This window comes from Chanos chanos, chromosome 9 (assembly GCF_902362185.1).
Source record: "Chanos chanos chromosome 9, fChaCha1.1, whole genome shotgun sequence".
Lineage (NCBI taxonomy): Eukaryota > Metazoa > Chordata > Actinopteri > Gonorynchiformes > Chanidae > Chanos > Chanos chanos.
This window is the reverse complement of record NC_044503.1, coordinates 4,850,062-4,873,707: the sequence shown is the minus strand read 5'-3', so window position 1 is coordinate 4,873,707 and position 23,646 is coordinate 4,850,062. Positions and strand designations below refer to the sequence as shown.

General features: G+C 41.8%; 3 protein-coding genes across 4 annotated transcripts in view; all 3 read left to right on the top strand.

Annotated features, from left to right (window-relative positions):
* tcf3b (transcription factor 3b) overlaps positions 1-1,962 on the top strand; it is a 24,838-nt gene extending 22,876 nt beyond the window's left edge. For both annotated transcript variants that reach the window (XM_030784019.1, XM_030784018.1), the window contains 3 exons: positions 825-1,060; positions 1,555-1,704; positions 1,881-1,962. In XM_030784019.1, coding sequence (XP_030639879.1) covers positions 825-1,060; positions 1,555-1,700 — 382 coding nt within the window. In that variant the 3' untranslated portion in view covers positions 1,701-1,704; positions 1,881-1,962. The remainder of the gene's footprint in view (positions 1-824; positions 1,061-1,554; positions 1,705-1,880) is intronic.
* Positions 1,963-6,797: 4,835 nt separating this feature from the next.
* Positions 6,798-8,318, top strand: LOC115820951 (cytochrome b-c1 complex subunit 10-like). Its single transcript, XM_030784675.1, has 3 exons — positions 6,798-6,894; positions 7,511-7,657; positions 8,157-8,318. The coding sequence occupies exons 1-2, from the start codon at positions 6,836-6,838 to the stop codon at positions 7,629-7,631; spliced, it is 180 nt and encodes a 59-aa protein (XP_030640535.1). The 5' UTR covers positions 6,798-6,835; the 3' UTR covers positions 7,632-7,657; positions 8,157-8,318.
* Positions 8,319-9,341: 1,023 nt separating this feature from the next.
* mbd3b (methyl-CpG binding domain protein 3b) lies at positions 9,342-14,782 on the top strand. Its single transcript, XM_030784590.1, has 7 exons — positions 9,342-9,393; positions 11,941-12,100; positions 12,780-12,917; positions 13,106-13,196; positions 13,549-13,726; positions 14,074-14,226; positions 14,630-14,782. Exons 1-6 carry the CDS (start codon positions 9,380-9,382, stop codon positions 14,219-14,221), a joined length of 729 nt encoding a protein of 242 aa, XP_030640450.1. The 5' UTR covers positions 9,342-9,379; the 3' UTR covers positions 14,222-14,226; positions 14,630-14,782.
* Positions 14,783-23,646: the final 8,864 nt, after the last annotated feature.

The following is a 23,646-nucleotide window of genomic DNA, read 5'->3' as shown; positions in this document are numbered from 1 at the left end:
TACTGTCCCTCACTGTCTGACAATACTACATATACACATACATGTACACAAATATATAGACACACACACAAACCCTGCTGACCTACTGTCCCTCACTGTCTGACAACACTGTATGGATATATACACACACACAAACATGTACACACACACGCACACAGTCAAGTGTTGCAGACCAGGCAGATGAGTAAGTCTATCCATGAAAGAAAAGAGCTTTCAGGTCCAGGGACAGCATTTCACTGTCCCTCACTGCTCAAAATCACCACACACACACACACAATCAATTTGGGGAGAAGCACTTATGTGGTTCTGATTTAAAAAAAAAAAAAAAAAAAAAGTTTAATAAGTGGGATAAACTCAGCTGTCACGTGTTTTCTGCCATGTCTTACAACAGCCGTAATATACATTTTTTCCCCTACCTATCCAGTTTGTTTTTTTAATAATTCATATTAAGTATAGGAATGGTCGTTAACCACACTTGCTCTTATAGCTCTTATATCGTCATTTGCAGTCACAGGGGAGGTTGTCAGATTTGCCTTAATTGTTTATCACAGTAAACACTTACATATGTAAAACATATATAATATATGTATATATATCTGTTTATGTACAAATGCATTTGTGGGACACACACACAGACTCCATAGGTGCCACTGGTGTCTGTGAGAATGAAAAGCTGACTGACCTTTACCAGTGCATCGTTTATAGCTGACGTTGAACGTTTACCCGGGGGGGGGGGGACACCCCTTCATCGTACATTCTGTAATTCAGTTCGTTCCTTTGTTTTATTCCTTTTTGTTCAATTCTCCCTTTTTCGTCCGCCGCAGTCAGGACGTGGAGGATGACGAGGATCTGCCGGCGGAGGTGAAGATGGAGCGAGAGCGAGAGCGGCGCGTGGCGAACAACGCGAGGGAGAGGCTCCGCGTGCGAGACATTAACGAAGCCTTTAAGGAGCTGGGCCGTATGTGTCAGCTGCACCTGAGCAACGACAAACCCCAGACCAAACTACTCATCCTTCACCAGGCCGTCAACGTCATCCTCAACCTGGAACAGCAAGTCAGAGGTACACACACACACACACACACACACACACACACACAAACTACTCATCCTTCACCAGGCCGTCAACGTCATCCTCAACCTGGAACAGCAAGTCAGAGGTACGCACGCACACACACACACACACAAACTACTCATCCTTCACCAGGCCGTCAACGTCATCCTCAACCTGGAACAACAAGTCAGAGGTACACACGCACGCGCACACACACACACACACACACACACACACAAACTACATATCCTTCAGCAGGCTGTAAGCATCATCCTCAACCTGGAATAAGTCAGAGGTACACACTCACACACACAAACACAAACCAAACTACATATCCTTCAGCAGGCTGTAAAAGTCATCCTCAACCTGGAACAAGAAGTCAGAGGTACACACACACACACACACACACTCAGACAACACTGAAGAACAAACTCTCCCCAGGTGAACTGCTTCAACAGATTTACTCTGATATCCGTTTTATCCCCCCCCCACTCTGTGTTCAGAACGCAACCTGAACCCCAAAGCCGCGTGTCTGAAGCGCAGAGAGGAGGAGAAGGTCTCAGGTGTTGGAGAGTCTCAGATGCAGTTGTCGGGCTCACATCCTTCCCTGGGTGGAGACGGACACAACCCCGTCACACACATGTCCTAACCAGGTAAGACTCCGCCCCACACAGGCTCTCTGTGCCCACATGACAGGTCAGAGACACGCTGTTCACCCTCAGATAGACAGCGGCCGTGTGATGTGTATGAAAGAAAAATATTCTGGACGCTAAGTCCGCCCGCGACGACGGAATGCTAAGCAGTCATGTGGTGGCTTTTCTTCTCGCAGGTCCAATGGAGTTTTCCAGCGGAGTTATCGGAAAGATGTGGCCTTCATCTCCACTTCCATCATTCACCTGGCTGCGTGTGTGTGTGTGTGTGTGTGTGTGTGTGTTAGTGTGTCTGTGTGTGTGTGCGTGTGTGCGCGCGCGCATATGTGGGTATTTACGTGTGTACACGCGTGAACTGGTGTAAATGTGCTTCAATGAAACGTAAATGTACACACACACACACGCACGCAAACAAACATACATACGCGTGCACACACACACACACACACGCACCCTGCCAAAAGTGACTCAGCCAACTCTTATCAGCCACAGTCTTGACCATAAACACCAGCGTAAATGTGAAGAACTCTTTCTCTCTCTTCTTTTTTTTTTTTTTTTTTTTTTGAAGTTCCTTAACATTTTCTTTTTTGGCTTCCATAACTTGATGGAACTCTTGAAGAGTTGAGCTTGAACCACACCTGGGCATACAGACATTGAAGGAAGAGACATTGTGAGGGAGGAACCGCTGCCCTGGGAGCTTGAAATCCGAGCGAATTTGAATGAAACTCAATGGATGTTCCCCCCTTTTTTTTTTTGTCTTTTTTTTTGGGGGGGGCTCCCGGGTGTCCAGGCAACAGTGCTTCTATCATCACTGTCCTCTCCTTTGTTTTATACTCCTAGATCCCACTACAGACTTCTGTTTGTCTTTCTCTCTTCCTTTTTTTTGTCTTTCTCTATACTGCCAAGCGATGCGCAAGAGAGACAGACCCTATCAGAAGTCTAGGTTTAATCAAAGGATTCGTGCCTACTTGTGTTTTTATACAAAGACGCTGAAGCAGACGGCTCACTCGTGTGGAACAAATTTGTTTGGAAGTTGCTTCTGTATGAGGAGAATTTTTCTTTCTTTTTTTTTTTTTTTTTTTTTGGATAATGTAGTTTGTCATTCCCTACATGAAAAGGTACAAACAGTCTTATGTATGCGTCATGGAAGCAAAACCATGCTGTGTGGGATTTGTGTGTGTTGTTGTTGATGTTGTTGTTGTTGTTGTTGTTATTGTTGTGGAGAAATGTGTTTGAAGTCGAAGCTGGCTCCATTTCTCCATGACGGGAGAATCAAGAGCTCAGGGGTAAGAGAGACTGATTTTCGCCGAAATTAAGCGTCACGCTGACCGTCGATTATAGAGCGAAGAACTTTTTTTTTTTTTTTTTCCCCTCTTTTCCCTCCCCTTCCCAAAGCAGTTCTTCCCATTCAGAAACGTAAGAAAGTGCGTGTGTGTGTTTTTGTAAGCTTCATGTAACTGACTGCTGTCGGAATGTAAGACTACATCTCTCCGCTGACCAGAGGAAATGGTGTGAGCCTACACCTCCCCCCTTTTCCATTTTCTCCTCTTCATCTCTTACCCCCCACGTCTGCTGGCCAACGCTGAGTATAGTTCTTATGATATCCCACACACACACACACACACACACACCCCCACCCACCCATTTCATCATCTCTGGGTCTAGGGTATGCTCTGCCCCTGAACACAGGACAGTGTGTGGGTACAGTTGCCCGTCACCCCTCCCCTCTGTATGTTGCCATAGCGATCTAAGCATAGGCTTTATAAATCCTCCCATCGGGATTTTATATAGATGTTGAGTTTGAGGACAGGTACCCCCAAAAACAAAAACAAAACAAAACAAAAAAAACCCTAAATGAATTTCTCTTCACCCCATATCACCGCATGCTTAACGGATGGAGAGCATGTTGACGCATCACAACCAGTTTCATATCTGAATGTTTTTTGAAGAGTCTGGAGAGAAAAAAAACAAACAAAACGAAAGATTGTCAGGACGTGTGTGTGTGTTCGTCCTTATGCTTGGGGAAAAAATCTTTTCGAGTGTCAGAAATCTCATTCATCAGCCTGCCCAGAATGCATTTGTAAAGCTATGGATGTCATTTCAACTTGATCAAAATTTGAAATATATATAAATATATATATATATATATATAAATATATATATTTTTGTTAGTCTATACAATGTAGATTTTTTTAATTAAAAAAAAAAAGTCAAAATTCTTATTAGTTTGAAGTTTTAGAATATATAGTGGATGTTAGAGAGAAGAAATGCATACAATAAAATGAATTACATTTTTTTTTTTTTTCCTAAGGTCACTTACTGTTTTACCATCAGTGTTTCAACTTGTGAAACAGTTAACTGTCAAGTAACATGTCATTTCAAAAGAAAATATTGTGAAAATGTTCATGTTTTGACATTTTGGTTGGTTAATAATGAACGAACCGAAAGGATTTATCTAAAGCATGGGCATCTCAACAGATGTTTGAGGGTATTCATTTTGTCGAAAAATTATAGATTTTTGAAACATTTCAGTTACCAAGTCTTTTGTTTTCCTTTTTATAATCAAATTGATTGATAAATAAACAACTGCCTGTAACACAATTTATGTTAGATTGCAATGTTTTAATTGGATGGCGGTGTTTATAAATTTAAGCTTGACAACAGGACTGAACTTTCTACACACTAACTGCCAATACCCAACTGGTTTTGAATGTACCTTTTGAGTATAGATCAACTTCCCTGTTCATTTCTGGTCCAGTTACGTTGTTGTAACTTCATTTTTGACTCTGCTTCAGTTTGAACATGGTTTAAGCTGCCAATATATGGTTTGGATTGGCTAGGGTCCATGTTTTTTGTGGACAAATACAGTAACATTGGATACAGTGTTAATTCTTATGGAACAAGACCCAGCACAGATATGAAGTATCAACATTTCACCAGTAGGGGGAGATGTAATTGATTTCTGATGGTCTCTTGGAGTTTTTTTTTTTTTTTTTTTTTTTTAAGGAGGGGTATAAGATACGACTTTTGAAAGATTAAAATTGTGGCCTTTGCATTCTCAAGACTGTCATATTCTGAGAGTGTTGCCTTATCAGTGCCTGAATGATTTTTTTTTTTCTTTCTTTCTTTTTTTTTCCCAATGCATTAAACAACATGTATTGCTTAGATCAGGAAAAGCTTATTTTTAACAGCTGTTTCGCCTCTCAGCGGAGTCATGGGCGTCTTCAGTGTATGTAATTAAACATTTACAGTTTGTTTAGGTCTCTTGTTAATCTTTTTTTTTAATTGGACTGGGTTTGTACTGCCCCTCAGTTAATGCTATGGGGAACAGCTTATTAAGTGTAAGAATCATTTTGTGTGTGTTTGTGTTTTTGTTTTTTTCCACTTTTTCCATTCAGTCCTTAGTTACCTGTCTGCCTCTTGACACTACTGGGGTATAGGATGAGTCTATTTCTAAATCAGTTCTGTGTTCTGTCATCCCTGACACCCCCCCCACCCCTTCCCCCATTTGCAAATTCATACTGGAAAGAGTGTTTGTGACATTGACAGCAGGTGATTCATCCTCTGCCAATATTTAAAGTCTGTTTCCACCCTGCTGTGTGTTTAAATATGAAAATATGTTGAAATATTTACTTTAAAAGTCTGCTGATTAGGTTTTTGTTTTTGTTTTTTTTTTTTCCTTTTCTTGAAAGATGTTGCTGGTGGATGGACTGACTAATTGACATTTTCGTGAGAGTGAGAGAGTCTGCATATGTGTTTAAAAGGCTTCATTCAAGGACTTTTTTTTTTTCTTTTTGGCTTTTTTTTTTTTTTTTAAGGCAGAAAAAAATGTCCATGAAGAAGTGGAAGTGTCTCATTTTTATAATGAAACATTCTCTCTGAATGTCAGTTTCTCTGTGTGTGCGTGTGTGTGTGAGAGAGAATGACTGCAAGTTCATTGTGATGCTAGCATGCATTTAACCCTGTCCTGCCCCCCCCCCCCCCCCCAAGTACAGACACACGCTGTTTAAAAAAAAGAAAAAAAAAAAAAAGAAGAACCTGCCATCCAACACTTGCAGTAGGGATTACGAACAACACTGCTGTAGTGTCTTCAGAGTGCCTCCAAAATGTGTCCTTTTTTTGTTTGTTTTTCTTTTTGTTTTGGTTTGTTTTTATAAATATATATATAAAGTAGGTATTGAGAAGTGTCTTGTATATAACTGTAATGTAGCAATAAATGTGCCATTTTTAATAACAGAATTATACATTTTTTCCAATGTCTGGCTTTGAATCTTGTATTACCTAAAACAGAAATGAGTCAAATAAATGAAAACATTGTAATAAAAAATATTATAGTTTGGTAATTGTTATGTGTGTTTCCCAACGTAGTCAGAATTTAACAAAGCAAACAAAAATCTTTAGTTTATGTAGGGGGAAAAAACAGGCAAAGACTGCTCATGCCCAGTTGCGTTACTCAAGCTTTGTCATCTGCAGTAGAGTTCATTTAAACGTGGAAAAAAGTTAGCGATGCCACATGCAAGAAAAGGTTTTGCTGAAACGGTGGGTGACACTTAAACATGATCCGTGTAACCTTGTCCTTAATATTGAACCCGCAGGAAGAATACCGTCAACTGTCGCGTTTGTGCCCCTACCGTCAGGTTAAGATCGTTATTGAGACGTCGCTTTGAACGAACCAATAGGTGGCGCCACTGAGCATGTTTGCCTGTGTCAACTAAGGTCACGTTAGGTGAATCTGATCGTATGGACAGAAAGAGAACAAATTCACGCAAATACACGTTCCCCAATAAAATGTATACACAATCATTCGATTTACTTTACGTATCGATGTCTTAAGGTGCAATTCCGACTGACACGGATTCATCACCAACCTTTTATCGTTATAAGGAAGCCCAGTCAATGAATGAAAAATAAACTACATTTTAACAACAACAGAGCATGTTTTTTGCTATCTATGAGTGTTTACATAATTGCGAACGACTCCATCGCTTCCTCTCGCAACAACCGCTTTGTTACAGGTACATTTCAGGAAACTACCAGAATTTTCTATCTGGCATGATCGTAAACAGCTCGGGGTCCTGAGGAAGCCATTTAAAATCGTATACATGAGTAACTAGTTTGGAAGGTCAGAGACAAAATGCAAAAGATACTTTCCAAATTCATTGGACCAAAATATGTCGCCATCGTCAGGACGTGGTAGGTTAAGTAAGAATCTTATGCTTTTAAGGTAATGCGATTGATTATTCTGAAAGTTTAGTAGTGTTATAGCCATGTCCTTTTGCAGGAATGTGTAGCTGCCGTTTTTGAGTCAACAAGATTCGAGTCTGTTTGTAAATACATATTAATAGCGGTAAATATTATCATTAATTTCATAACTGACAAACACCGATCATTAACTTAGGTGTATCAGCTAATGTTAGTAGACCTGCCTCTCAGGTTCAAACGATCAAGCCGTCAGAATGTTAACAACTGTCAAAATGATCACAACCTTTTCTCCACTTGACATCTTAACAGAAATCTTGAACTGAGGTGGAGGGTGTTGCACTAACGATTTTAACTGCCATTCTGTTGCTAATATCTTAAAATGGCCCTAAATCGGTTTGCAGAATAAATTCAATACTTATGTTTTCATAGTTCCCTTTTGTGCTATATACCAGTTACACTTGTTTACTAACGGACGTGACACTTCACAATTATCTTAGTTTTCACACAGCGAACCATATCATGGTACATTTGTGATGAGGAACGTAACATTTTAAGATCCATCAGTGCGGAAATAATGACAATGTGTGTGCTTTTTCTTTCTGCCAAGGGTTCCAACACTGGTGGGCTGGGGCGCGGTAGCTGGCGTGGGACTTGTGCACTTCACAGACTGGCGACTGATCTTGGACTATGTGCCTTACATTAGCGGCAAATTCAAGAGAGATGAATAATTTAGCCACTTTTATGGCATAACATTGTAAGTGAGTTTAACTCTTGACAGAATGCGATTGCCTCCTCTCGGGTAGTGATTCTGTCACACAGGTGCAGTTTCAATGGATAGGCCATAGATGGCACGAGATTGCAGGGTCAAGTTAGGCTAGTACACTTTGCCCCTTTTTTTTTCATTCGTCAGACGTGCCAAGTCACATATGCATATGATGTAGACCGACATCGATGGACTTGTCACAGTCAGTTAAACGGATCATAAAACGATTGATAAATCAGATGAGGTGTTTCGTTGTTGAGATTTTGGACCTTGCAGGAAACTGCTTAGAAACAAAGTGTGGACATTGTAGAGGTCTCTTATTGTTTGCTATATTTAATATGGAAGACTATTTACGAACTTGTGCACTGTTTTATAAGTCTAAGATGCCAGGACGGTCTCCTCTAAGTGCTTAATGACTGTCTCTTTCTGTCTTCATATCCGCCTGCTTGCCTGCATGTCTTTCTCTCTGTCCCCGTGCCTGCCTGAACAGAAACGCAGCCAGAAAATGGAAACGGGTGGAGTGCTTGGTCTGTTCACTGTGACCGGACACAACGAAAACGAATCTGAACTTGTACAGTGGACACAACGTGATGTCGTATTTGATGTTCTGTTCCTTTGTTATTTATGTGAATAAAGAGTTCATTTATCTATAGATGTGTGTACGTCTCCGGGTGACGTCATTTATGCAACAATTACAAATACGTGTCAAACACAGAGAAAGATTAATGTATAGAGAACATTACTGATAGACTAAATAATCCTTACAGTGATCTTTGGAGAAGGATCAAACGTATGTGATTACCACTGGAGAGCACCCATCAGTATCACAATCACAACAAAACTGGATTATAACGCACTCTTTGTCACTTACTGTTATTATATCGACTAGGGAGAGTGTGTTGAGACAGAGGTAGCTGAACCACCCATGCGTTGTCTACTGTCCCTTCGAGAGTTTACACTATAGGCACAATTAACGAAAAGGTTTATTCTCAGCTGCCGCCGAAGTTGAGGCCTTGCAGGACCGAATCAGTGTATTAGTGCAGTCATGATCAGCTAAACACATGGTGTTCCGCGAGCCCCGATCTCGCCCCACCTGAGAGAGCAGATGAATGACCCATCACTCAGCCATCAATGCTTCCTATGCATTCTATGTGTGGCTTTTTGGGGAGTGGGAGTTAATCAAATCGGATAGGAAAACCTGAGGACTTTCTGGGAGAAGGGTGAATTGTAGAACAAAACTATGAGATGGACGTTGTGCTCTCAGCAAAACAGTGCTATTATGAATGAAATGAGGATTATGAATTTTAAGAAAAAAAATCCGTTTTAAACTGTTCGAATGTCTTTTCACAGTGAAAATAAAGCTTGCAAAACTTATTACTCCCCCCTCCCCCTAAACTGTGAATGTTGTGTACAGCGCAACTAAGCCTTGAGATTAAGTGGCGAAGAATTGGTTAGTTTAAATAGAGTGCATGATCTCTAACTGAAAAGCAAAACAAAAAAGGTAGTGTTTATTCTTCATCACGAGTCATCGTATCTGCCTGGAGAAGAGTGCCTTTGTCTCTCATTAACAGTTCTAATCTGACATCGTTTCCCTGCATGCGCGGATAATGTGTTTCATTTGTTTCATAGGAAGGGGGGAGGGGACAGAAAGTGGAGGATAGAAGAGGGGATTTAACATTCACCAAAAACGGAGAAACCGTGACAGAACTCAAGATGGAGAAAAACGAGTGAGTAGAAAACCTAAAAATACCCGATTCCATGAGTAGGTCATTCTTTTAACACCTTCGCTTTAGCATCCTCATCGTGCCGTTTAAAGAGGAGGAAATCAGTTGTGTGTGTATGCGTGAGTGTGTGTGTTTATGTGTAACCGATCATTTCAGAACCCATTGAAAGCTACCGGGCGCACGAGCAAATTGTGTTACCGGGTACACAGCTATGTCAGAATAATGTTTTGGAGAATTGTCTGTAGATTTATATAGATTTATGGTTCGTGATACACAGCATTCGTTAAATGAAAGTTTTCGGCAGGTTATTCCGTCTTTATAATAAGCTGTAACAGGTATGCTATCAAGTGAAGCTCTGACAATTATGTAGGCTACTCAATGAGCTAGGCTAACATTGATAGTGAGATGGTTCGCCTTACAGTTAATTAATATAACATTGTAATGAGGTTGTAATGAATTATCCTCTTGCAATTTCTCTTGTCATTCTGAAACTACGGCGCTATACTGTTTAATGTGGTTGGCACAGTTGCGTTCAATGTTATATTAATAGACGAATATTCGATGGGGTCTTATTCGATTCTGACACAGTTCGCTATGTTGGAATCAACTCGCTGAAAATCCTAGATCTGACATTCATTTTATGTAACTTCAGCGTTCATAGAAAATTAATCAACAGCGTCCAAATGGGAGATTTAAAGCCTGCCTTTCCCTGTTTAAATCGTTATCTTAATCGTTACTATTGCGATAATTTTACGGTCCACATCAGAGAAACCAATGGTAAAATAGTTTGTGTAACAGCACACTGAGGTAGGTTTAATGCACAGTCCCACTGTAAATGTAACTGTATACTTTCAAGCGGATGTATCCTTCACTGCCCTCCAGAGACAAGTAAGCGGTGATGAGGCTCATGTCACGGCGGAATGATTTGCATAGCAACAAAGCAGCATTGTGCTGTCGATGAGGAATGTAGTACTTTTTGATGAGGGATACTGGGGCCTACATTTTTTAACGGTCTGATACATTGAAGTGTTTTCAGTTTCACGCAATAAATAGCAAGGAAGAGGGCTTTGAAAGTCGTCTTCATATACAAGGATAAGACGCGGGGAGGCATGGAAAGGAAAAGGTGGGAGTGCTCGGCTCTCCCAAAGGGCTGGATAAGGGAAGAAGTGACCAGAAAGTCGGGTTTGTCTGCGGGGAAAAGCGATGTCTATTATTTTAGGTACTGAGAGAGAGGGGGGGGAGATCTTTTTTGTCAAAGACGCTCTTCCAAGAGCTCTTGTCTGAATGAGGGGGTGGGGGGGTTCATTTGGAGCGGGAATGAGGGATTATTGGGAGCGGTGGCGGGAATGAATGTAAAGTTTTTTCCCCCTTTTGAGTTGTTATTCAGATGAATGTTGGAAAAACAAAAAACAGAATCGACTATCTCTGTTTTTAGCAGAAGTGAGGAGGAAAGCAAGGATCAGAGGCGCGAGAGGGGGGAGTCGGGTCGCGTGTTTAGTTTGTGGTAGCGTATTGTTTGTTTTTTATATATATGTACACTAATTTAACTCCATTTTATGGTGCCAATCAGTCTCAGGCACGTGCTTGCCTCTGCTTTACCGCGCTGACAGCTACAGAAGTTTGCCATAAGTTTGCATGGTTTGTCATCAAGCACGAAGTATTCATAACACCGTGTGTCTGTGTGTTCTGAGAAATCATCCTTGCATCACATGGACAGAACCGAAGGCTACTAACTTAACCATATCAACACACGGACTTCTTTTTCAGCCTGCTTATGAGTAGTCTTTGTTTGGGGGGAAAAGCTCGCGGAGTAGAGGAGGGGTTTAACCAGGCACCCTTGCAGTTCAGGTTGTTACGTATCAGTTACTAGGCCCGCCTTGTGTTGAACCCGACAGCTGCTTTATCCGATCGAAAACAATATTGCCTTTATTCGTCACCCAACTGAAGTGTCTTTGTGCCGGGATTCCCGAAGACAACCTGTTTAAATATAACCATGTGGTCCATTATTCCATTGACTTTGCAGATATGCAGAGAACGAAAATTTCTATTTTAAAGATTTTTTTTTTTAAATTGGACATCAACAAATACTTTTTAATTAACGACCGAAGTTATTTACAGCTTTACTTTCATAAAGTGACATCTCTACGAAGTATTCACTAATTATTAATTTGTTTAGCGTCGGTCCCTAAACAACATTATTGCGCGTGCTCATTGCCTCAGTTGTGAGCATGCTCACCAGAGGTGCTTGCCCAGTGTTGTTTTGCTTAATGGGCCTAAGTCATGGCATGCTTTCTCTTACTGTTTCAATTTCCACTCACCATTACAACAGCTTACACCATATGTGTGTGTTTATTTTTGTGCTTGTGTTTATTTGTGTGTCTTTGTGTGATGTGTGCTTTCACGAGGGTTTGTACGCAGACAGGTGCATCCAGGTGTGTGTGTGCATGTGTGCTTATGCATCACTGTGAGTATGTGTGTGTGTGTGTGTGTGTGTATCATGGCTTAGATTTTGCAGAGCTTCACAGCTTGCTCCGTTCTTCTCCTCCCCAGTCCGTCTGGAAAGAAGTTTCGGAGCAAGCCACAGCTGGCCCGTTACCTTGGAAACTCCATGGATCTCAGCTCCTTTGATTTCCGCACAGGGAAGATGCTCATTAGCAAACTGAATAAGAACAGGCAGAGACTACGCTATGACAACAGCACACAGAATAAGGTGAGACGTTTGGTTTCATCGAACAAAAAACGCCTGTCGCATTTCACACAAGCTCTCACAAGCGTTTTAATTCAATTTGACCACATGAGAATTATCCAAAATACTCCAGCATGTGAAAATTGAAATGCATTCGGCGAGAATCAACACATCACCCCATCTCACTGTGCTAAAACAATTTTACGCGAAAAATCCATTTGTACGTAGCGTTTCTGTGTGTGAACACTTTAGGCTGATGATTCTGGAATGATGATGATGATGCATGTGTAAAGCAGTTCTTGTCTCCCTCTATACCAAGCCATGTGTTACCAAACACCTGTAGAGAACATTGGGATAAAAACAGAGACACGCTGTGTCACCGAAGTGATTCCAGCTCCTTTGTATTAAGAGACAGTGATGGTATTTAACTAAACACTTATTTTGGTAAAACAGAGAGGGGATCACATTGGTGACAGTGAGGGAACTACATGGTCATTAGAGTGTTGTGGCTTTAATCTGACTGTGACAGCTCACTGCTGATGTGACCTTGAACAAGGCACTTAATCCCCTAAAGTTGATTCAGAGCTGTCGTCTAGCCTCCAGCAGCGAAGCCAGTCCTTTTGGACAAGATCGTCTGCTACACGTTGTAAACGTTGTTTTGACCGCGTTTGAATGAAACCCTCTCTCTGTCTGTACGGTATAGGGCAAACCGGACCTGAACACCTCCCTACCCGTCAGACAGACTGCCTCCATCTTCAAACAACCTGTCACAAAAGTCACCAACCACCCCAACAACAAGGTCAAGACGGACCCTCAGAAGGCTATCGACCAACCCAGACAGGTCAACCCACAGCTCGCCCCTCCGTTTCTTTACTGGTCCTATCTGTCAGTGTCGTGTCAGTTCAGACGGCTTCTGACGTTATTCTGTTGACTGTGGCGATATAATGTTTTCATTGGGCTGTTATTCAGTGTGTGTGGAATTCTGCTTGGTGGCTAGATATTGAATGAATGTAGTATTTTTCTCAACAGCTGTTTTGGGAGAAGAAACTTAGCGGTCTAAATGCGTTTGACATTGCTGAGGAACTTGTAAAAACAATGGATCTGCCAAAAGGCCTACAAGGTAAGGAAGAGCTATTTAGCCGCGGTGTCGAATTTAAATACTAGCCTTATTTCTTTAAGTTACCGTTCAAAAACACATAGCCTTACATATACTTGCATACTAGTCCTCATGTAAAAACCATGATATGGTTTTTATGATATGGTAAGAGGGGCCTGTCTCACAGCTGTATAAAAAAGTGTATTACTTACCTGTTTTCAAGTACAGTAAGGCTTTTCCTCCATTATATTAATAATAATCCTGCTTAAAGAAAGCTCTGAAGCTGTAGCTCGGCAGACGGAAGAGATGAAAGACGCTTCTGCAGTTGAGCAGCGAACGTTTTGAACGCGAAGGTCTCTCTTTGTTCGGCTTTTAGGAGTTGGTCCCGGATGCACGGACAAGACTCTGCTGTCGGCCATAGCCAGCGCTCTACACACCAGCGCCGCGCCGATCACGGGCCAGCTCTCCGCCGCCGTGGAAAAAAACCCGGGGGTGTGGCTCAACACGGCGCAGCCTCTCTGCAAAGCTTTCATCGTCACCGACGAGGACATCAGGTCCGTAAGCCGGCGCCAGGCCCGCTGCACGATTCTGGCCAATACATACGTTTCATCCCGGAGTAGACGCTCTGAAAACCATGTTGAAATGGTCACTGTTAAACGGAGTTATGTTCCGAGTATGCCCTTTTCGGATTTGCCGAACGAGCTCCTACCTTGTTTAGGTTTTTTTGTCATTGGAATAAAGGGGGGTGTATATGATTTGTATCGTCACTGTAATAATTTGGAAAATTCCAAACACACACGAGTCTGCATGTTAAACGTAACCGATGCGAACGCTACCGCTGTTCGCGTGCATCTCCAACCTAACGGGCGTGGCGTGTGGGTGTGGTTCGTTGGTGGTGCAGGAAGCAGGAGGAGCTGGTGTATAACGTGAGGAGGAGATTGGAAGAGGCTCTCATGGCGGACATGCTGGCGCATGTGGAGGAGACGACGGCTGAGAGCGACTCCTTGAAAGAGGAGGGCAACTGCAATGATGATGTGGAGGCCGTATAGCAAAGGTAGTTGTGTGAGCGCGCACACACACACACACACACACACACACACACACACAAAAAGGAAGTCATTACTAATTAAATGTGATTCATTTGGCCTAGAAAGATTGGGTAATAAGACTTTCATAGGTTTTACACGCAAGTGTTGGATTGATGTCGTGTTTTCTGTTTTGTTTGTTTGTTTGTCTGTCTGTCTGTCTGTCAGTTTGGTACGATGTCATAGTATGCATGCGATAAAAAAAAATATCTTTTGAAAAACATTTTAAACAGTATACTGATATTGAGTAGCATGCTTACCAATTTAAGTGCTTATGTCAGAACATGAACTAAAATATTATATACCGAAATATACTGAAATATTTGTTTCATTTTAAAGCTACATTGATGAAATTGTGTCTTCCTTTTGCAGGTGACTTGGATGTGTCTAAGCCAAGTGGCTTTGGAATTTCCCAACACTCTTAGAACCATGAAGACGATACCAGTCTGACACAACAGTCGATGCCTCCATCACAGTATCCATCTCCCGCTTTGACTGGCGCTTTTCACTCCACCGGTTGGGAAGACCTTTGTCACAGCACACCAGAATCATTACAGTTTTATTGCTATATGTGTTTTCTAAAAGAATATTGTGTTATAAGCTTGCAGAGATGGCTGCGTATTCACGATAAGTTTTTTTTGTTTGTTTGTTTGTTTGTTTTTCTTCTTCAAAGACTCAAAGTTTTTGTGATTTTATAGAAAAAAATGTTTTGACGACACTGTGACAATCACATCAAAAGTGTGACCGTCCCGAAAAATAAAAAAAAGTAGGTGCTAAATTTATAAATTTTTTTTTTTTTTTTTTTTTTAAAAGGATTAAGGTATTTTTCACTTTTTAGATGAAACAAGGACAGATGTTACAAGGTCACGACTTTGCAGTTTGACCTTGGATGTGGGGAAACAACAAACAACAGAATGGACTTAGTCTATTGCCTGGTTATTAATCAGTTCAAAAGAGAAAGAAAACTTCTAATTATATTTCATAAACTATTTTAATAGTGTTAAATGACTTCATATTATCGACTTTGAGTAGTATTGATTTTTTTTTCTTTTTTTTGCATTTCATTAACTGTTATATAAAAACAACAATCTTTCCTCTTGGAACAGGTCAACCATCACGGGCCAGTGCCATTCACTCTACTGATACTCTTTGGTATAAAAAACACTGTAACTAATGAGTTAACTTCAGATTTATTTAGCCTCGGTGCCGTGCTGCTAACTCGAGTCATGTTAAATTTGAGTTTGCACAAATTTAAAGAGTTGAGTCAGTAACATTTAAGTGATTCAGCCAAGACGCTGGGTATGCATAGCCCCATTTCGAGTTAACTTTTTAGATTTTCGGTGTATCTCGGAATTCTCGCCAGTAAGGTCTTTTATCACATTGTTCCTTCGCCGTCTCTTGAGGCAGTAAGTAAGTAAATATTACTGTTACCAGGCAGTAGATATTATAGATGTTTGGTATTAATTCAGAAATGTTTAGGATAGGCACGAGAGAACTGAGGGGTGAACCAGTGCCACGCAGTAAAAGAGAATTTTCTCCCATAAGCTTTTTGACCCCCATATGGTGCTTCTCCGAATTGTTCTTATATATGTATCGTTTTTTTGTTTGTTTGTTTGTTTGTTTGTTTTTTTTCTTCTGAGAGGTTCAGCAGCATTATTTTTAAAGAAGTGCAATGTGGACTGTCAGTATGGATCCCATTACACATATACAATGTCTCTGATGTATCATTTGTGATGCTGTACATTTACGTGGAATAATAAACTGATGCGTTATGGTGTCTGAGTATCAACTCATTAACTGGCTGATGTGTGTGTGTGTGTGTGTGTGTTTTTCTTCCAGATTTATAGTTTGATATGTTCTTTGATGTGATAAAGTGATCAATCAAAACGAATTCCTCTGGTCGCATCTCAAACTCAATGGTGTATGAACCAGAGGAGTGACACATTAAACCTGTATTAAATCTTTAAAGGTGACTACGTCCCTATTATAAGTGTCTGAGAGAAAGTCCAAAACCAAAATACTATTGTCTGTTGCTCTTTCTTAAGCTCTACTGGTCTATTTGGGACTGAGATTTGAAATAAGAGACCTGCAAATTCAGAAATGCCAGAGTTGACAAAAAAAAAATATCAAAATCCTTCACTGTACTACATATAGAAGACTTCAATTTCTGATCATGGTTAGTTCATTGTTGGTTTAAGAAGAAAAAAAAATAACTGCTGTTTTTTAAAAATCTTAACTGTTTAAGACACACCTTGTATCTGCCTTCACTGGGATGAGAGGTAATGAACTGAATAAATGACATTTCACCACGTTTTTGATTGACTGATTGATTTTTTACTCTTGGTGTTTGAGTTTGAGGTTGGGAGGATAACATTTGGACTTTGTCTGTCTGTGTGTGTGTGTCTGTGAAGGGGTGAAGACAGGTATAGTGTTTTTCAGTATCTGTGGGTGTGTAAGAGGTTGAAGATACTGGATCCGTTTTTATATATCCATGTACGTCTAGATATGTATATCTGTAAATATATTTATTTAGTTGCGTCTTATGTATCAAACTGCTGAGTACTCGATGAGGTATGAGATGGGGACACCAGGACTGGCCATGTCACCCTCTTGGTTGTGTGTCCTGATTCTCACTGCATTGTTGGAGATTCTCAGCGTTACCACTGTGCTAGTCACAAACATTGCGCGGAACTTCTCTGGTGCAAGAGAGAGTCCAAATTGTTTTCCTGTGGTGCTGCGAACTGGGGGTCTACAGAGCTCCCTCTCAGAGCTGAAGATGGTGCGTGAACACTTTGGCTGCTTGGCTTGTTGACATCTGGCTCAGCGCTGGGCTTCTGATGAACTGTGGATATGGATGTCCACTTCCACGGCCTGTTGGATCTCCTCTGATGTGGAATCGTTGGTTTTGACGGGATCAGTGTAGACACTGCCGTTGGGTTTCTGTAGTTCGCTTCTGAATCGGTTTCCGAGGCATGAAGATCGTTGCATGTGGGAATCTCCTCAATGTTAAAGGCCAGCGGTGAGTTTGTGTCAATGAAAGCAAAAAGTGCTGAGTCAGTGAGGCTAGCTGCAATACTCTCCAGTTTTGCAACAGATATCCAGGTCCCTGGATGGTATTCGCTTGCTTTAGTCTTGTGCTCCATCTCACCAGCACTGTTCTGGGCTTTTACCATATCCCTTGTTGTATCCACCACTGCAGAACCACGGGGTGGAGTCGGAATTTTTCCAGCACTGTTGGCATCCACAGTCAAAGCACTTGTCCTGTCAGAATTTTGTGATAGCTCTTCATCTCCTGTGACACACAGTTTGTCAGCAAGGTCTTTTACCAAACCAGTAGCAATTGCCTCGAGTCTAGCTGAAGGAATCCTAAACCCTGGGTGTCTAATTTCAGACCCATAGGCTTGCAGCTGTTGTGCGTTGGTTACAAGATCAGAATCTTGACTTTTAACAATGGAATCATTAGGGTGGCAAGTCACCTCCTGCATTCTTCCTGCCTCAGTCTTGTGCTCCATCCGGCCAATGCTGTTCTGGGCTTCTACTGTGTCCCTTGTAGTATCCAGCACTGCAGAACCAGAGGATGGAGTTGGAATTTTTCCAGAACTGCTGACATCCACAATCAAAGCACTTGTCCTGTTAGAATTTTGTGATAGCTCTTCATCTCCCATCACATACAGTTTGTCAGTAAGGTCCTTTACCAAACCAGTAGCAATTGCCTTGAGTCTAGCTGAGGGAATCCTAAATCCTGGGTGTCTAATCTGAGACCCACAGGCATACAGTTCTTGCGCATCAGTTAGAAGATCAGAATCCTGACTGTTAACATTATAAGCATCACGGTGGCAAGTGACTTCCCGCATGCTTCCCGCTTCAGTTCTGTGCTCCAACTTTCCAACAATGTCCTGGGCTTCTGCTGTATCCCCTGTATTCTCAACCACTGCAGAACCAGGGGGTGGAGTCGGAATAATCAAAGCACTTGTCCTGTTAGAATTTTGTGGTAGCTCTTCATCTCCTGTGACACACAGTTTGTCAGGAAGGTCCTTTACCAATCCAGTAGCAATTGCCTCTATTCTAGCCGAAGAAATCCCAAACCCTGGATGTCTAATCTCAGACCTACAGGCAGGTGGCTCTTGTGCATCTGTTAAAAGATCAGAATCCTGACTCCCGACATTAGAATCATCAGGGCGGCAAGTTGCCTCCTGCATGCTAATGGAAATACTTGTTGGAGATTGGACCACCATGTCATCCAAAATTCTGCAGACCACATTGGCGGCCCTCTGGCTGTCTCTCTGAGACAGACCTGTTTCTGAAGAAACTTGTTTGAATTTCTTCATTATTTGCTCCTTGACCTCACCAACAACATCATTTACCAGTTGGGGTGCAGTTGTTTCAAGGTTTGAAAGCACACGTCCAGTTTGTATCTCAGGCAGAAGCACATCAGACTTGTCAGTGAACATCAAGCAATCTCTTCTTTCCCCAAGACAGGAACCCAGACCTTTCCTGGACATCCAATCATTAAGTTTTTGAGAAAAGTTGCTCAGAATATCTGTTAACTCTGTTGATTCCATGGTTAGATGATCATCAGCTCTAAGATCTTTCAGCGAGAGGGAACATTTTACTTTGTTTATAACGGTCAAAGCAATCAGACTTTTGCATTCCAGGTTGTTCAGAAGGTCCAGAGCTTCTTCGTAAGTGGCTGAATCCATGCTGGGGCGGCTTTTTGCCGCAAGAGATCTTTTGCCCCAGGATCCACTCGGATGGTCTGAAATATCGTAGGTCTTCTCGGTCATACCTTTTGTCACCAAGGCCTCCCCTTTTACAGCCGTAGAGATCCGTGAACTGCTTCGCTTGTTTTTTGGATCCACTTCCGAAATGTCAGAATCTGCTTTAGACTCGATCGGAATCATTTTAGAGTCCTTGGTTATGATTGCAGGCCTAGCCTGGGCTTCTCCTGAGTCAGTCCCTTTAACAAAGATTTTCACAATAAGGAGATGGAATAACCTAACTAGGAAGGTATGCGTTATACACTTTTGGAGTGATGGCTGATGTATAATCTTTAGTCTGTCTATTATATAAAAGAATTCTTTAATTATATAACTAATTTATTGTATTATTTTTTATCGTATCGTTCTATTATTATTAAATTATTATTTAGTATATATCTGATGATGTCCCTACCTGGTTCATGACTGTAGATCATGGTGATTATGGGATCTTCTGAGGTGCATTCTTTCTTCACAGCCAAATCATTTTCAGGTCCAGTCAGTACACTGGATGTCATGATCAGCTTTGGCTTGTCCTCAGAGATTGAAGACACCGGGAACAGGTGTTCTGGGGAAGCAGGCTGGATTCTGAGGACCCTGTCCACAAGCGTCTCCACATCAGAACAGATAGGAAGCACCTTTTGGTCTGCAGCAGCCTCATCTGCATAGACTGCAGCCTTTACTGAGGGGGAATTAGTGTTGCAATCATTCATGTTCACATATTCGTTTTGTGGTTGATCATTGTTGGAAGAGGTGCATGCTTCAGAAGTTCCTGAGCTGTATTGATTGTCTTCCACCAAATTATGAGCAGAGCCTGTTGAAAGGTCATGAGATGGTAACTGCTTGACTTGACAGATAGATCCCTCTGAAATCTTGAGAGGCACAGTTTGTTTAATCAGGTAGGATGATCCAGATTCCATGTGCATGGTGCTCTCAGCTGTTAAGACAGATGTTGAGGTTGAGTCTTTGGGGCCTTGGTCGTACACTAGATTCCCGTCGAACATACTGTCACAAACAATGTTTACATCATTGCGGGCCATAGTCTCAGTTGTAGGAGCTGCCAAGAGGCTCAGGAATGATTTCTTCAATGCTCCTGGTGCTGCTGATCCAAAGTCCATGTCAGGAACAGCTCTAGAGAGCTTGTCCTCTTGCCCCACCATTTTGTTCTCAATAATGTCCTTGTACTTTAATGTACATTCATCCAATAATGAAGCGTGCACTAGTTCAAAGACATTGTATACCACATCTAAGGCAGTCTGGCTTGCCTTTGCGGAGGGAACCCGGAATCCTTCGTTGCGATGCACATGAAACTTCAAAATGATTTGTTCCTGGACTTTTTGCAAGACCGCGGTGACTGTTGCCGCCACCAGTGCATTCAGCTCTGGCTCACTGATGCCGCCATGCTCTTGAGATGGGTTATCACTCTGAACTTTGAGTGCGACTTGGTCCTTGTGTCCTCCTAGGAGTAGACAGGTAGGCTCATGACTGGGCTTAAAAGGATTCAACCTCCGGGAGACACACTGCAACCCATCGCTAGCCAGTGTGGCACTGCAGACGTGCTGGCCGCTTGGCACCTTGGCTTCTGGGCTTGATTCCTCATGTCTGATCTCACTCCAAAGTAACATCACCAGCTGCTGCTTGAAAGGCTCGGCGGCCAAATAATCTAGTACCGCCCTGGTGATGATCAACTTCAGCTGGGCCATTTTGGCTTCTGTCCTTGACCCTTCCACTACAGTGGTTTTAGCGGAGGGGTCAGAACGCTCTGTTTTATGCAGCTGAGGTAGAGAGGTAGAGAGTGAATCCTGAGCAATATTCTTCTCAGACTCCTGCTGTTTCAGTCTCTTGCTCATTGCTGATGGTCTAATAACATGCAGTTTCCCAACATTAGTAGCAGTGGTAGGATTCCGAACACTCCTCAGCCCTTTTGGAGCACAGAGAACAGGCACTTCCACCCTGGCAGCTGGCTTACTGTGAGCTTTGACGGGTTTAGGGTTTGCATTACGACTGTAACTTTGCGTCTTTATGGTCTTGGGCAAGGTCTATGGCGAACAAACCAGAAAACTGCATGTCATGTACTGAATTTTGGAAGTATCAGGTAACCCATATCCACACACACACACACACACACACACACACACACACACACACACACACACACATCTATCTATCCATCTATTTAGATAGCTAGACAGACAGACAGGCAGGCAGATAGACAGATGGATAGACAGATAGTTAAATTTGTCTCTATATGTGTGCAATGGTGGCCATTAAATGAATAAATGAGTAGAGACATATCTATGAGACAGTTTCAGCATTCTTGGCACACGACTGATAAATTTCACACCTGGTCTGTTTGCTTTGTCCTCCTGTCAGATCCTTTTCTGAGTTCAGTTGAGAGGCCTCCACGACAGCCCTGTCCATGGACTTCTGGGAGTTCTGGGAGCTTGTCAGGCCTTTTCCCTGTAATTCATAATTATAACTTAATTTTACATCATTTTACCTAAATAAAACTTTATCTAAATAAAAATGTTCTCTCCCTTATTAAGCAAGTAGGACTTAGAAAATCGGATATTCTCATTAACAATTGTTTTACCCGAAAATTTGGCTTCCAGCATCCGTTCAAGACGCTTATGTTCTTTTGTGCACTGTTTATTGAAAGCGGCTAAATCATGTAGACATCTCCTGATGTTCTTTAGCTCCCTCTGCTGGTCTTCAAATCTCTCCAGCAAGGCTTTTGTCTAGGCAGGATGAAATGTTCATGTTTAAACACAGAATGAGGTAAGTCGTTCACAAAAATAGTTCAGTTTGAGGAAAAAAAGGGGGAAGCAACAAGGACTTGTTCAAAGCGTTATTTTGCTATGCAGTTAACCCGGTCTTTTTTTTTTTTTTCTTTACCCTCTTATTGTTCCTCTCCGTGCTGGACTCTTTTTTTGCACCTTGCATGGTTTGGTTCATTTGACATCCGGCCTGTGTGCTCCAGTTCTAATGTAGAAAAGGAAAATGGCACTTACTTATCAACAAACTGCCCTCAATGCACTGCAGTGAGTTTTTTTTCTCCCAAATGGGCTTGGAGGGAGAAGGGCGGGGGGGGGGGGGGGGGGGGGGGGGTGTTTGAACATTTAAAACAATTTCATCAACTTCGGGACTATTTATGAAAAGAAAGAATCCATTCTGTACTTCAAAAAGGCGTAGCCTAGACAAGTGGGCACTGCAGAGAATAGTCCTTTGAATATATCGTCATGGTAACAGACCATTACCAAATGCGTCTACTATGCTGATCTCCTTTAACTTGGTTTAATGACGGAACTCTCAACTACCTTTCTGTTTGCAGGGGCGCTTTTCTCAACAGTTTCCTCATGAACACACCCACTACGGTGCTGATGCAGGTTCAACTTAGGAAGAGTGCTGCTGGATCAGTGAATGATCGACAGAATTGTCAGAATTAGTGATACTGATGCTCCGCTTGCCATTGTCTAATCGAAAGTCTTGACCCCTGCCCCGAAAACACTCTCTGACACGCAACCCCAAAGACCCTCATTATTTTGATTAAACCCATGTACAAGTGCATGCTGACAGCTTTAAATTTTAAATAACTTTCACCAGACTGTGTATATCAAGGCATATTATAAGTTATGTCAGGGGGGAAACAAAATCACCATTTCAGCTCCTAGACTGGCTCCACAGACTCCAACTCCAGATAATGCCGGAGGTTTCGTGCTCGATTCAAAGCTCCTCATCTGCTTTAAGGGTTGGAGAACGCAAATAGCACAGACGTAACTTACATTATAATTGTCATTTAATTATTCTTCTGTAAACGAATAATATAAAGGAAAGAGAGAGAGAGAGAGAGAGAGAGAGGGAGAGAAAACGGAGACATAATGCTATATATTTTCGAAAAGGAACCTATACCTTATTGTCGCTTTGTCTCCCACTATCCGACGCACTTTATCTAACCGAACCTTTCAGTCACGGAAATTAGTTGTAGACTCGAACGCGTAATGTCGGTTCTGGAATTCATTCACTGTTATAACATCACAATGGGGATGTGAGGGAACCACGGACAAATAGCTAAGATTAATCTTCTCTTTATTTCCACGTATTCATCAGAACTTAACCGCTTACTTATTTATTTAACGTAGGATTTCTGATAAGCTGATGATTAGACCACTGTGAACTTGGAAGTGTTCGCTAAATCATGTCGATAGCAGCAAAATCCACCTGGGGTCGTGTTCCCCCAGACTCTGCAATATTGTTTGGTACTGTTGTTCTTTGGCACAATGCAGAGTCAACCAAAGTGTTACACGTACGCATCCTCAAGGAAATTATATGAATAAACGCTTTCTTGAATATCAGCAATCTATTAAGTTCATATAGAAATTCATTACACTATACATCTAAAGCACACTCATTGACAATGCACACATAAATATTCTCTCGTCTTTTACACTAGCGATAGGCTACTGAATATTACGAGGCAGAGGTATAGAAAATGATCACGGCGAAAGACAGAGCTCCAGTATTCTCCAAAGTACTTTTCTAAGTCTCCGGCGAAATATAAAGGACCTCCAGCCCAAATAATACTCATACCTGCATTTTACACCTGACAGTATGTATGTAACAAGAACAACAAGC